The sequence below is a fragment of the Sminthopsis crassicaudata genome, chromosome 3 (assembly GCF_048593235.1).
Source record: "Sminthopsis crassicaudata isolate SCR6 chromosome 3, ASM4859323v1, whole genome shotgun sequence".
In the NCBI taxonomy this organism is placed as follows: domain Eukaryota; kingdom Metazoa; phylum Chordata; class Mammalia; order Dasyuromorphia; family Dasyuridae; genus Sminthopsis; species Sminthopsis crassicaudata.
The window spans coordinates 381,682,320-381,698,511 of NC_133619.1; the positions used below are offsets into that span (position 1 = coordinate 381,682,320).

The 16,192-nt window shown below is 31.8% G+C and overlaps 1 protein-coding gene across 3 annotated transcripts in view; it reads right to left on the minus strand.

Moving 5' to 3' along the window:
* Positions 1-16,192, minus strand: part of LRP1B (LDL receptor related protein 1B) — a 2,473,587-nt gene that overhangs the window by 81,793 nt on the left and 2,375,602 nt on the right. For all 3 annotated transcript variants that reach the window (XM_074301983.1, XM_074301982.1, XM_074301981.1), the window contains one exon: positions 13,634-13,798. In XM_074301983.1, the coding sequence (XP_074158084.1) occupies positions 13,634-13,798 (165 nt within the window). The remainder of the gene's footprint in view (positions 1-13,633; positions 13,799-16,192) is intronic.

Consider the following 16,192-nt stretch of genomic DNA (forward strand, 5'->3'; position numbering starts at 1 on the left):
AGGAAGGGAGAGAGAGGGAGAGGGAGAGAGGATGGAAGGAAGGGAGGGAGAGAGAGAAAGAGAAGAGAGAGAGAGAAGAGAGAGAGGAGAGGAGAGGAGAGGAGAGGAGAGGAGAGGAGAGGAGAGGAGAGGAGAGGAGAGGAGAGGAGAGGAGAGGAGAGGAGGGAAAGAGGAAGGGAGAAAAGCTGAATATTATTATTTGTATGTTAATAAGAAGCTGAAGGGGAAGCTGGGTTCAGTAGATAGAATGCTAGGCCTAAAGTCAGGAAAATTATTACTCTTCTTGAGTTCATAACTGGTCTCAACCACTTCATTATCTGTGAAATCCTGAGCAAGTCACTTGACCCTGTTTGTCTCAATTTTCTCATGTATAAAATGAGTTGGAGAAGGAAATGGCAAACTATTTTAGTATCTTTGCTAAAAAAAAAAAAAACCCATCTGGAGTCATAAAGAATTGGAAAGAACTGAAAATGACTGAACAACAAAATAAGTTGAATTCAAAACTTGACTTAGTATCCTGACCTTGCAATGAGGTAGTGATTTGATCTTGTTAGCTTGTTATGTGCCTTCAATTTTTAAAAATCTTATTTAAAAGAAGCAAAAAATTTGAGATTCTAATAATTTGTTTTAGTGTATTTACTTCATAATTAGACAACATAACTTAAGAATATGAAGAACATCTTTTCGAGCTCTTTTTTTGAGAGTCAAATGATAATAAATTTATTTATACACACTTTTGTACAGTTAACAAAAGTGAATTAGCTAAAAAATTAATTTTTATGTAGGCAGCACTGAGGCATTGACCATGCTAATTCTTTTCATGAGACAGATACATAATTTGGGATCATCATTTGTATGCTCTTCTAAAAGAATTCATTTAAATTCATAACAACTCATTGTGTCCATACAAATAACACTGCTATTCAAGTTTAATTTGGTAGTGGTTAATTCAATTACTCACTATCATAAATTTAATCTACTAAAACATGTTTTGTTTTGTATTTTAATCACAGCAACTACTGAAACTTTTCTTAGGCCAAACCTTTTTTTTTTTTTTTTTTAATAGTATTTTATTTTTCTAAATACATATAAAGATAGTTTTCAACATTCATTTTTGTAAAATTTTGTGTTCTAGATTATCTTTCCTCCCTCACTTTCCTCCCCTCTCCCTAAGCTACCAAGCAATCTCATATAGGTTAAACATGTGTGATCTTTTTAAACATATTTCCATATTTGTCAAATTGTGTAAAAAAAAAAAATCAGACCAAAAATGGGGGGGGGGGCATGAAAAAGAAAGTCAAAACAAACAAACAAAATAAGATGAAAATACCATGCTTGGATCTACATCCATAGTTCTCTGGATGTGGATGGCACCCCCCCCCCCCCATCTCTAGTCCATTGGAATTGGCGCACTGTTTGAAAAAGCCAAGTCCGTTGGAGCTGATCATCACACAATCTTGCTGTCACTGAATCACATATATTCTTAAAGAAAATCATTTTAGCAGGAAAAAAATCAGTTTCAGCAAAGTTGAGTGGGGAACGATTTTTGGCAGGCAGACCAATTCAGAGACTGTTGTAATTGTCCAGTCAAGAGATGATGAGAACATGAACTAAGAAGGTGACTAAGTAAAGAAAAAGGATGGGATGTGTGAGATTGAGGGGTTAGAAATGATTGGCTATGAGAGATAAGGGAAAGTAAAGAGTTGAGGATAACATCCAAGTTATGAACCTGAGAGATTAGAAGAAAGATGATGGTATTTCTTTTGCAGAAATACCAAGTTTGAAGATGGGTTTGATTAGGCCAAATTTCATCATAAAAGATCTTTTTTTTTTTTCAAAATCTACAAATCTGAATAAGGAGAGGTGGGTTTGGAAGGAACTGAATAGTTCTAATCCAGATTATGCTATTTATCACCTTTTTGACCTTAGGCAAGACATTTAACTTCTGAGATTCAAGTCTTTTCAAATGTAAAATGTAGTAAAAAATTACTAGAGTCAAATAGATTATCATATATCTGTTCTTTCATACTCTTTTATGCTTTTTCTTTCCTCTGCTTTTTAAATCTTATCTTGTTACTCACTCTAATTTTGGATTTCCCTTTTCCCAGAAGGTCCTATTTCCCTGGGCTCCTAAAAGTGTAGCTTCTTTGAAGTTTGTAGAGAACAGATCTCTTTGAGTTGTGAAAAATCATGCTAGACTCTACAGGTTGGCAAAACCCCTCTCCATCTCCAACTCAGAATAATTCAAGTTTTTGATGCTTTCTTTTTTGTTAGAAAGATTTATTTTGCCACTTTTGTACTTATTATAATGTTTTCCAAGACTGAAACCGAGTCCTCATTTAGACATAATTTCACCAAGTTGACTACAGCTGTCAGGTCATCTTAAGTATCTCAAAGATTACAGAGCTCTATTCAGCAAAGCCTGACACCAAGAAAAGGAGAAAGAACTGTGAAGTTTATCCCATTCCTCCTTGGATTCTAACTAATATATTCTGACAAGTTTCAAATTATGGGTCAGAATCTATTTATACTTCTGGAAAGTTCATTATTCATTACTAGCCAGGGCTGTGATTGCTAAGAATTTGAAATATTTTTATCTTCAAAATGAATACCATTCAGATAATTCAGTCTTCAAATTATCCTAGAAAGGGCATGTAGTTTTTGTCTAAAAAGGAATGGCAGCAATTAAGAATTGCTCTGACCATAGGGCTTGTACATAGTTCAATAAATATTTGTCAAATTAAATTGACCACAACTTCTAGTTGAACCAATGTGATCTATCTATACAATAGCACAACTGAATAATAATTTCAGATTTCTGTTGCTCTCACTGACCTATAGACAGACTTTTTCCAGATGATTAAGATTTTCCAAAATCGTGATCAAATGTTCCTAAAATGATCTTGCCATCATTCATTGCCACTGCTTAAGTGATAATCAGGCTCCCTGGAGTCATAAAGAAGTATAACAGTTTGGCAAATCCTGAAATAGTATTGTTAAATATGCATGCCATGAGGCACTCTGGTATAATAAAGCAATCTTAGCAGCTTCATTCTTTTGGATTTGCATGCTACTGATTTATCTAGAATAGAATTTTGCCTTTTCTTTGTCTCTCCAGAATAGAGCATGGCTAATAATTTCTTGTTGACTGTTTTGACAGAGTAATGATATCCATTCATATTAAAGTATTGTATATCTTTTATCTTTTGACTAATATCTAATATAATGACCATTCTCTTAATGAAATGAAGAATTTTATTAATTGGGCACAAGCAAATGTAGCAAAAAATTATTATAAATAACCAAAAACTCTGTCCTTGAACTTCAATAGCTCTTGTATTTTAAATGACTGCTTTGGAACATAGAGCAGATTTTTTTAAAAGTCTATAATCTGCTTTCTGAGATTTAGATAAAGAACAATTTAGTCTTGAAATTCTAAATCAATAAGATAAAAGGTTATGATTGGGAACATGTTATGTACTCCTATAATCTAATGCCCTTGTGAAAATTTATCACTGGTCATTTTTCAACTAAGGAGAAGATGATAAATTTCCCAGCAACAATATATTTAATTTCATAAAATTTCACAAAAAATCAATAGCCTGATGAGGCTATTATTAAATGGGCTGTAATACTGCAGTATTCATCTTGACAAATAAATTTGTGGAATTTTTTAGGTGGCATATTTTGGGATTATCTGGAATAGGGAGTTTACAATGGAACATTTCCAGTTATACTTCCTAGCTGAGTTAATCTGATATTTATTATAGCCCATGGCAAAGATTTAGGAGATTAGACTGCATTGCTATACAAAAATTAAAGTTACCACATCTAAAAATAAAATTGCTTAATAAATCGCAGTACTTATTATATGCTTGTTGAATGAATGAAAGAAGCAAAAGAGAGGGAAAAAAAAAAAACATTTGAAAATAGAGTTGCTAGACTACATCCAGTTTTATAACTTCAATGTTATATTCAATCCCTTATCTCATGTATCTAGTCAGTTGCCATATTTTGTTATTTTTACCTACACTACAACTCTCATACCCACTTTGTTGTGTTCACATCTGTGTCTCATCTGGATTATAGCAATAGACTCCTAATAGGTGTCTCTGCTTCAAGTAAATCTTTTTGCCAATCCATCTTCCACATAGCTATCAAAATGTTTTTTTTTTCCTTTTGTTTTAGAAACTAGAAAATAGTTATATTTTTAAAAATTAAATGAAGTAATTTTTCAAAAACAAAAGTTGCACATTTATGATTGGAAGGGAAGTTTTGGGCTACTTATAAATACCAAATTGTTTTCTTAAAGCTCAGATCTGACCATGCCAGTCTTTATGGACTTTAGGATTAAATACATGTTCATTTTGGCAATTAAAGACTTTCAATATTTGGCTTCTTTTTTTATCTTTTCCTAACATTAACCCTCCTCTTGTGTTCTAGAATAATGGCCAAGAGCCCTTCTTGCTCTTCTTCATACAGAATAGTCCATCTCCCACTTTCTGACTTTTGTGCCATTTTCCCTATACCTAAAATACTTCTTTTTTTATTTTAAAATCTATCTAAGATACTTCCTTTTTCTCAAGACTTGTCTGAGCCTTGCCCTGCAAGTCCCCTTCCACATGGCCTTCTGCATATGTAGCATATATTTTAAATATTCTTACTTATATGTGTATGAGTAATCTTCCAAGTAGAATGTAAATAGAATGTAAGCTTCTTGAGGGAAGGGACTTTTATTTTTTGTCATCATATTCCTAATGTCTAACAGAATGCCTGTCACATTCTAAGTTCTTAACAAATGCATTTCAACTGACTGAGCACAGGAAATATACCTTCTACAACATCTGCAGATCAGTTTAAACATACCAACCCCTCCTTGCTCAGTCAATTGTAAGTGACTGGGCTCAAGGGTATGAAGTTTGGATATAAATTCTGAAAAAAAATAAAAAGGGTTCCCTTAAGAGTTTACATTTTTTTAAAGAAAGCCCAAGAAAGTCCAACCACTTAATGGGTGATCTTGATTTTGTTGTTGTTTAGTCATTTTTTTTTTTTAGTCATATCTGACTCTTTATGACCTCATTTGTGGTTTTCTTGGCAAACATACTGAGAATGCTGTGCCATTTCCTTCTTTAGCTCATTTTTTTCGGATAAGGAAGCTAAGGCAAAAAGGGTTAAGTGACTTGTCCAGGGTCATACAATTAGCAAATTTCTCAGGTCAGGTATCATCTTGATTATTCATGTGATAACAAATTACTAGAATTTTACCATATTTACCATATGGTAAATTTTTTTTCTCTGTTTTTGAGAAATGAGCAACAAGTTTTTTTCTGAATTAGGGGAGAAGTGATATGGAATATACCTTCCCCTGCCTCAACCTCCATAACTTTTGCAGCATAAATAAGTTCTGCCAAATATTGTGAGATACAGTCATTATCTACTGTCTTATTCTGGATCCTAGAATAAATCTATAGGCTATGGGCTGAATCTACAAGCTGAGTGGACAGACAAAAAGAGAACTTAGATTGTGCTTTATTTTTACCAAGGAAAAAACTAACTTAAAATACAAGAATGGTGGGTTTTTTCTTTATTTAGAGATGGATTGTACCATAAGGACTAGTAAAGAAATGTTTATCTGAAAAATCAAACCATTGAAAGACAAAAAGAAGAAATGATACTTATCTTCTAATATTGGCAGGGCTGTGATGTGGGAAAGTGATAGTAGGATAAGAGATATAAAAAGAGGAAAATTTTACTTTAAACCAGAGAAAATTTCCTAATAACCAGAGCTACATAAAACTTGAAAGAACTTCTTTGTAAAGTTATTGGATTTTATTTTAATTTATTTAATTAAAATATTTATTTACTAGAGGCTTTCAAGCTATGTCCTGGATGACCACTGTTGAGTATGTTATAAAAGAGTAATGTTATTTAGGTATAGACAGTAGCTTACTTAACTTTGATCCTATGACTTCTTGGAGAGCACACAAATAAATTAAAAATTTCAAAACAATATTGAACAGGATTTTTTTTTAAGGGAGTAAAGGATGAGGCTAAGAAACAGTAAGGCCTGATTCTCAGTAAAATTCAAGGGCCGATTAATAATAACTCAGTAAAAATTTGAAATTTCATTTTTTATATTTTATGTTCTGATCTATCCCTGAAGTTTCCAATAGTACAATTTAATATGTGTGTGTGTGTAACTCAAGAAAGTTTGTGTGTGATATTCAGGAAGTAGACAAAGCATAAAGTAATTAGTTGGTATTTTTTTCCCTATGAGTAGCTAGATCTTGAATTCAGATCTGCCCTCAAACATTAATCAATTGTGTGACCCTATGCAAGTCACCTCAATTTGTTTGTCTTAGTTTTCTCATCTGTAAAATAAGTTGTAGAAGGAGTTGGCAACTACTCCAGATTCTTTGCCAAAAAAGCCTCAAGTGGGATCATGAAGAAACAACTAAACAATAACAAAATCTCTTTCCCAAAACTATATTCTTATTATGAAGACCCAATTGAGAGAACATTAATGGATTTTACAGGGAGTCAGAAGGGGATATACAATGAACAGGTTTTAGAAGGAAATAAGACAATGAGTTGGGGGAAAAGGAGCATCATGCAAAAGGCACATCATGTCAAAGTATCATTATTTCTATGAACATGGACAAATCACAACTTCTGAACCTGTTTCCTATTTTATAAAATGGGAATAATAATAATGATACTACTTACTTCACAGAACTTTTATAAGGAAAAAATAGCTTACAAATTGCAATATATTTTATAAATGTGAGCTGTTATTGTTAATAATGACAGTAAATATAAGATGGAATTAGACTCTACTTGGGATATCACAATAATTTATAAAAATGTTTTCCATACTATTTTCTCACAAGACCAATTTCTAAAGTTCTAGAGGCCAATATGCATGTTTTCCTCAATATTACAGGTATCAACAAATTGAATTTTTTGGGGCTCTCTGATTCAATTGTACGGTATATCTTCTTGAAAGAGCAGGTTGCGTTATTAAGATACAAGGCAAACACTAGGAAATGAGTGTAAACTGTTTGCACTTTTGTCTTTCTTCCCAGGTTATTTTCACCTTCTGAATCCAATTCTTCCTGTGCAACGAGAAATTCGGTTCTGCACACATATCTTGTATCTAGGATATACTATAACACAATTAAATGTATGGGACTGCCTGTCATCTAAGGGAGGGGGTAGAGGGAAGGAGGGGAAAATTCGGAACAGAAGTGAGTACAAGGAATAATGCTGTAAAAAATTACCCTTGCATATGTTCTGTCAAAAAAAATATCAAATTAATAAAAAAAACTTTAAAAAAAGATACAAGGCAAAGTACAATAGTCAATTAGAGATATAGGGGGAAAATCAATATCAATAGTTGAAATCAGTTTCTAAGAAGTTAATCATATAATCTGACTAAAGAATATCATCAGCTGATTTTCTTGGATATTTTTCAAGTAACTGGGTATACATAAGGGATAGTCACTCTTGTTGCACTTGGATACAATTTATGTATCAATTCACTTGACAGCCAGAAGCTAGAATTATACTTTTTGTTTTGAGAGAGCAAAATAAAGAACTATCATTGAGCCTTAAAATGACATAGTGGAAAGATCAATAGATTTGTGTTCATGCATTGCTTGTTGTTTAGTAGTTTTAGTTGAAATGGACAAAAGATTGGCCTCCTCTCCCTTCCCTCAGTTTTAAGTCAAAGGGCCTTGGGTGCACAGAGAAATGTTTGCTCAAGCTAGATTAAAGGAGGTATTTTGCACTTCAAAAATACTAGATCAACAATGAGGAGTATCTATTCCATAAGGATGGTTGCCTGATGATGTTCAATAACCCTGATCTCTTTCAAAATAATCTATGTCAAACATCTGCATTGTAAGCCCCCTATCTTTCTCCCTGTAAGTGGAAAGTCGAGTCACTGTTTAACATCAAATGTAACCACAAGATTGAGCCAGAGTGCTGATAAACCTGTCCCTACTTCTGTTTGAGATGGTACTCTACTGAGTCCATCCTGATCCTGGACAGTAATAAAAAGTCCTCTAAATCACCAACATCTTCGCTGCCTTGAATTTTATTGCCTGGGCTACTTCACGGTCACATCAGATTCTTTGTGACATCATTTGAGGTTTTTCTTGTCAAAATTCTGCAATGTTTTGCTATTTCCTTTTCTAACTCATTTTAAGATGAGGAAACCGAGGCAAACAGGGTTAAATGACTTGTTTAGGGTAGCAAAGCTAAAAAAGAATCTGAGGACTGATTTGAACTTGGGAAATGGAGTTTTTCTGACTTCAGGTCCAGCATTCTATTTACTGTTCCTCTCTGCTGCTCTCTCTATATATTTGGGTAACTTGAATTCATCCCAGTTCCATCATTTGTGGGCTATGGGGACATCATTTAACCTCTTTGACCTTCAGTTTCTATATTAGTTAAATGGGGAAAGTAATATTTGTCTTATATAACTCCATAACTCATAGACTTACTATGAAGAAAGGTCTTTGTAAACATTAAAGCTTATATGAATATAATTGTTATCAAAATAGTTTTAAATATCTAATAGGTCATTTAATTGTACTAGTTCTAATAGTTGATGTAGGGCTAATAGAATAGAATCACAGATTTTTTCCTGTTAAAGTCAGTCATTAGTAGACCCTGGATTTGTGAGTATACACAACTAATAAATAGAGGTAGCTTCTTTAAAGAATTCTAACAGAGTTTTTTTTTTTTTTTTTTTTAATAATCTTCCCTGATCAAGGACTTTTAGATGCAAAGGCATTCTTTGTTGTTTTTATTTGCTTCCTGCTCTTTGTACCTTACTTAAGACACCTAAGATGTTGGTTGATGTAAAAAGGGCTATTTCCTCAAGAGCCTTTATTTACCAGAAGTGACTCTCATAGAAATGTCTCAGCTGGCAACACAAGGATAAGTGAAGAGAATTGCCATAGGTATTGGTTTGCTGATGTCTGTTGTTTAGAGGAAACAACACAGTGCTTCTGCTAATAAATATGTGCAGAACTGCAACAGGGAGAAAAACCTTTCTGAAATAGGTCTCAGGTTTGGCAAGATCCTTTAGAATTCAACTTTGTAATTTAATTGTGTGTTTCTGGTAATTGTCAAGCTTGGAGCTGCACTTTATGAAATGAAATGATCTCATAAATTTGAGAAGGTAAGGTATAGGTGTAGGTTGGTATCCACTTAAAAAAAGTACTGGGAAAATAGCCAGCTTGAATTTTTCTTTGATGTAAATAGTTACTTCATTTGATTAAGCAAATTAGTGGAGCTGTAAATTTGACGAAATCTATTATGCCATTTTGCATAGTGAATAGAGTAGTGAGAGACTAAAAGCTTTGGTTCAATGCCTCAATTAGGTCGATAAGCCAAAGTGAGTAAAGAAATACTATAATGCTTCACATATAAACAGTATATTTATCATCGATCCGAAAGTAGTAATATTGAATTGGACACTAAAGGGATACTTATTGACTGGGAAAGGGCTATGCTATATGGATATAATGGAATGATGATACTAACAATAAGGTTGGGTTCATAGAAACCTTGGAAGATTTGTTGAACTGCTTTAAATCAAGTGAAGAGAACCAGGAAAACAACTGGTGTAATAAAAATAATTCTAAGACTATAAATTATGGGCAAAATGCCAATCATTATGAGCTCATTAAAAGAAAAAGTAAAATGAATAATGAAACCAAAGAGTGACTATACAAGTGTTCCTTATGATATAAAAAGTAGCTGGATATAGTAGAAATAAGACTAAATTTGGAGACAATATTTGGCTTTGCAACTTGACATTTCATTTTTCTCAGTCTCAATTTATTGTTATAGGGTTGGGTTATATCCATATATAATATAATTCAGAAATTCTAAAATTTAGGTCCATGGACTTTAGAGAACTATAAATTTTAATAACTGTATTTCAATATAATTGGTTTCTTTTGTGACTGTAAGTATATTCTCCTATTTATCAAAAAAAATCATTACAAGATGATTTCACTAGATTGTCAAAGGGGTTAACAACACACCAAAAATTTTTAAGAACACCTGAATTAGATGATCTTGAGGTGTTCTTTCAGACCTTAATCTTATATCCCTAGTTTAGGAAAGTTCTAGTTTTAGTGAAGATGCCTATTATCATCATTGTAGAATTTACCTTACCTTAAGGGATATTAGGACAAATATCCTAGTTCTAGGTTTGGATGATGACCTTCTTTCCTTATATTTTGCCTTTACTCTACAATTTGTCTCAAGATATCCTAAAGTGTATTGAAAACAGAAGTGACACCATCATAAAAGTTTGCTTTATTATCTTGCTTATATTATAGGACTTATTTCTTCCTGGATTATATAATTCTACTCTTTGCTTCCCTTTCCTCCCCCACAACATTATCTTTTTTCATTTTCCTATCATTCCTCTAGGACTAGGTTTCCATTGTCATAACACACAATGGTGATGTCAGAACTGTTGTGAGAGAAGTCTTCTTTCAGTCTTCCTTTTCTTGTCTTCATTTCCTATTTCATTAACCAAATACTGACTGTTTAATTGCTACATGCACAACTGTACCAATACTTAATCTGGTCAGTAATGCTATTTCTAATTGTTCCCTATCCTATAGAGTTGGAAGAGATGCATAGAGTGTTAGGTCCAGAGTTAGGAAGATATGAGTTCAAATCCAACTTTAGATACTAACTAGCTATGTGACCTGGGCAAATAATTTAACACTGTTTACTTCAGTTTCCTCATCTGTAAAATGTGCAAAAGCAGGAAATGGAAAATAACTCTGGTATTTTTTGTCAAGTAAACTCCAAATAGGCAGTATGGTCCATGGGGTTATGAAGAGTCAAACATAAATAAACAACAACAAACTGAAACAGGGGCTCAAATCTGGGAGAACAGAAATGTCTCCCTACTATCTCCTTTACTCCTAATTTAACAAATCTTAATTCATTTGTTGTTCCACTCTCTTAGGTGAATTTTTTCTGTGATTTTTTTTTTAAAGAAGAAAGCCTATGAAAAAATAAAACACTAGAAAATGAGAAATGCATTGCAAATTTATTTGTGCTATCTGTACAGTGTTTTTAATGAGGTGATAGAAACATTAAACCTTTCACTAGTTTCAAATTATTATTGCCAATTGCCCAGTTTATTATAAGTATCTTCTTAAGAAAGGTTTATGCAATTGAACTATATGGACCCTTGTTGATGTTTTCAATATATTCAATTATTTTCCTTTGCTGCTTGCCAATGTATGTGAAAATAGGTACATATCTTTTGTGATAATTTATTGTTAATGATAATTAGTGCAAAACTAACACCTTGCATACCAGGAAATTTTCATTCCTACATAAGAAATTTTAATTATGTCTCTCAGATGTGTGCTTTTAATTAACTGGTGACATTTTCTTTGTTCAATTATTATAGTTCTATACAACTGTCATAAACTTATAAATTTTAATTAAAACTGCCCCAAACCCTGGTTATATAATGTCCACATAGGAATTTGCCAAAAGGCTTAACTGTAAGTAAACCAACAATGAATAAATCCATGAATTGCCACTGGGATTTGTTTAACAAATTAACATTTGTGTGCAGATAATGAGGTTCTACAACCTATAATACTGAACAATACTTTTATGAAATCATAATTTAAAAAGTGAAAAATGTTTTCCAAATGACTTAATTGCCTATCACTTTATTATTAATTATTAGATGGTAGAAGAGCATAAAATACACATGGATCAACCTAGCCCTAGTTGGTTTCCTCATGTGCACTTATTTCTTTTATAATTTTGAAGGGATTAATTACAGTTCTAGAGTGTATTAATTCAAATCTGTAACTCAAAAATTCTGAAACCCAGTTAAAATTTCACATGGAAAATTACTATGGGAATTATGTAAGGTAAAGAAAGCAATTTATATGATGCACTATGCCATTTCCATATAACATTGCTCCTAATATTTTAAAAATATTAAACTTATTATATCCCTAGACATCGATTTAGAGATTGATTTCTTTCAATTAGTAAATTTATTCTGAGTCAGTTATTTGGGCTAACTTTCTGATTGAGCATTGTGGACAGAGAGTTGGACTAGATGGCTTCTGATATCATTTCCAATTTTAACCCTATTATTTTATGATTGTATTTATAATTGGACAGGATAGTGAAAGGGGTACTAGATTTGAAGTAAGGAGACCTGGGCTTCAGTTTCCTCAGCTATAAAAATGTAGCAATTTGACTATATTAACTCTAAGAATTCTTCCAACTCTAACTCTAGATTGTCAAGCAGTTAATATAATTTAAAATGTTGGAAAAACAAAAAACTGTCAAATTATTTCTCAAATTCTGATTATTTTGATGATAAAAAGAAAACTGATTGAATATCTAAAAATTCTCTTAGCACTCCATGCATATTGATAATATAAATATAATTATAGACTAAGCAAAATTATCTATTTAGGTGAAATAGTTATGCTCCTCAAAATAAAAATGTGGATGTATTTCACTCTATATGTGCTGCTTTGTCATAGTAATTGCATACTGAATAAAGGATGACCATAATCCACTTTTAAGTAACAGATATCTCCAACTGCATCATGAAAAATACTCTATATTTTATCTACAAATTATTCTATTCTGAATAAAAACACTTGCAATAGTTTGTTGCTGTTGGATTATTAAAATCTGAAACCTTCTTTTACTGAAGTATTAAGTTTTATCAATTAATATAGGTCAACTAACTATAAAATATATTCACATTAGAATGTACAGTTTGATGGCTGTGGGGTTTTTATTTCATGAAAAAAATACCAATTTGTATCTTTTGGTAAGTTGTGCACTAGAAGAAAGAAATAGGAGAAACATTTTTACTTTTAAGTATGGGGCTGTGATTTTATTGGGATTTCCCAGGGAAGGATTTCTGTTTAGCAAGATAGATTGATCCTTTCTCCATAAAGTTATATAGCATATGGTACTGACAAATTATGTAACCTCCCCGGGATTACAGATCTAGTATTTGTTTAAAAAAAACAAAACAAAACAAATCTTAGATCCATATTTTCATACCTTTAATGCCAGCTTTATTCTATTTTATCTTATCTCTTTTATGAGTAAAAGTATAAAGTGTAATTTGCTATTCAATATTTTTCCTTAAACAATGTTTTGGAAACATGTATAATATCCAAAGTTTATCTGAGAAATACAGACATAAGTCTAGTGTAACTTGGCATGTAGTAACATTCTATTTCCCAAATGTAGGATTTATCATAGTATGTTAAATGGTAATTTCTTCACAATTTTGTATTAGCATAAAGATTATACTAGATTTTTTGATAAATTCTCAAGCTATTAACATAGTATAATTAAGTTATAATCATGATCACTTTTTAGTTTAATTTCATTATTATGTGATTTAAATGTCAATAGACGGAAGCAGCAACCAAGGCAATAAATTAAATTAATTTCAATTGTCCAAATTGAAGATAACATTTAGAACAATCTGTTCTTACAGCAGGGTCAAGAATTATAATCCACTTCAAACAAGTAACATTTTCTTTAGGGTTTTCTCTAATAGGAAAAATATAAAGACAATATTTACCAAGAGCAGATGCTACACAAGTTCCTCCATTCTGACAGTAGTTAGTACAATGGTTGATTTCACATCTTTCTCCAGAATAACTGGGCCAACAATGACATCTTAGATCTCCTTTCTCATTTATAATGCATTTTCCTCCATTTTCACAAGTCAATTTACATGAATCATCTATTAAAAACATGAATATATGCTTCAATTAATGAGTGAAGAGAACAGGCAATTAAAAACTCCACAGATAGAACTTTGATTTTATAATACTAAATTATTTGGCCACAAGACAATTTTTTTTTGTTTTTAAATCAGAAAAAATAGTATTAAAGTATGTTGCATTGATATTCAACCTAGAGAAGAAAGAGAGAATAGTATTGTATCTAAACAATTGAAAGACTTATGTAGACGAAGGAATGCATTTGTTTTATGTCTTTAGAACTAGAACAACAAGTAGAGAAATTCTAAACATATTTTTTCAGTTCAATATGTAAAAAAGTGACCATGAGAGAAAAAAAATGGAATCAATCAAATTATGAGGTCATGAGTTCCCTGTCCTAAAATATATTGTAAGAAAGGCTGGAGGACTACTAGTAATTGATTTTATGAATGGTTATGTGCTTTGGACAGGTATTTGGAGTAAGTGATCACCCAGGATCTTTCCAAACCTAAAAACCTACAATTCTAAGACTAATACACATAGAAACACAGAAACACTGACACACTCACACTGCATGCAATCCTTTGATCTTTTCTGCTCTGAGATGTTTAATTTTGCTGCTCTATCATTTATTAAAATGTTAGGCAAAGAATATATAATACTTTTTCAAGATATAAGGTTTTGAATCTCAGTAAATTACTCAAGAATGGAATAGAATATGTCATCAACAGCTAGCATCCTTAATAAAGCCAGATAAAAATCAATAAAATATTATAATATTAGAAGATGTTTAAAGGCTTTTTGAGAATTATTCCTTATTAAGATCCATGTATCACAAGAGAAAAAATAATAGAATGATATAATAGGATAATATTTACATAAAACAATATTGCCATATGACAAATCAGAATCTTAGACATAGAGTTAGATCTGAGTGCAAATCCTATCTCATGCATTAATTAGCTCTGTTAACATGAGTAAAGCAATTAACTTTCTTGAACTTAGGTTTTCTTATTTAAAAAGTAGACACAATAATATTTCCATTCTCTACTTTAAAGAATTGCTGTTAAGATGCTAAGATCATAGAGCTAGAACTAGAATGGACCTCCAAAGTCAACTACTTTGATCACCTGGATTTTACAGAAAATAAAAAAATGACTCACCTAATGTCAAACAGGTATTTTGAAAAAAGTACCTTAGAAATTTTAAAGTACTTTAGAAACGTGTATTATGATATCTGTTTTGTTGTTGTAGTTCAGTCACTTCAATCATATCCTACTCTCTGTCATCCCATTTGAGGTTTTATGGGACAATTATTACAGTAGTTTGCCATTTCCTTCTCCAGATCATTTTAAAGATGAGGAAACTCAGGAAAATAAAGTTAAGTGAATTGACCAAAGTTAAGTGAATTGACCAGTCATATAGCTGGTAAGTGTCTCAGGCCAAATTTGAACTTAGATCTTCCTGACTCCAGGCCAAGTACTCTAACCACATCATCACCTAGCTGCCTTATTATTATATCCATAATTCCAAATTTTGAAAGGAAAAAAAAATATTTTGAATGGCTTCAATTTCCATGTTGACAAAATAATTTCAGGGAATTCTTTTACCACTAAGTACAATGTGAATATGGCCAATTTACAGGAACACTTTGAATTTTGTCTCAATCAAAAAGCCAATCAATAAGCACTTATTAAGAACCAACTGTGTGCCAGGCATATAGAACTGGCTTTGAGTCTTGGTTCAGCTGCTTACTATGTGATCTTGAGCAAGTTCTTTACATTTTTTAGACTCACTTTTATTATATGTGAGGAAGAATAATAATATGTACTCTAGTACTAGTACAAGTACTAGTAAGTACCATTTCATAGATCTTTGAAATTCATAAAGCACTTACTTTACATGAATAACCCTTTTTGAGCTTCATCAACCCATAAGAAACTTAACATATAGAAAACATTAGTATTAGTAATAATACAAATAATTCAGTGATACATTGGTAAAAAACTGGAAATTCTAGCCATTTGGATTATGCCATTGAATAGTCATCATTTTGATGAATTTATATTCAGTTAGAATCAGGAAAATAATGTCCAAATTGTGCTGTTACCATGTTTGTAACTATGAACTATAATGCTTTCTTTCAAGGATGTTGATTTAGTCTCATGAAAACAAATAAGCATTTGATAGAAAATCAGTACCATATCTTTTTCTAAAGTCAAGTCTTTACTATGTGTATAATTCAATGTACTTGAACAATTACTTTCTTTTCTTCTTTTTAATGTTATATATAAGTGAAATGGGAAACTGAGGACTTCTCAGAATAATCACTTGATAATTCCAGACTTAACACTAAAAGTCTATTAATCATTAGACTCTTGGAAGAAGAACAAAAAACTTGCTCTTATAGCAGA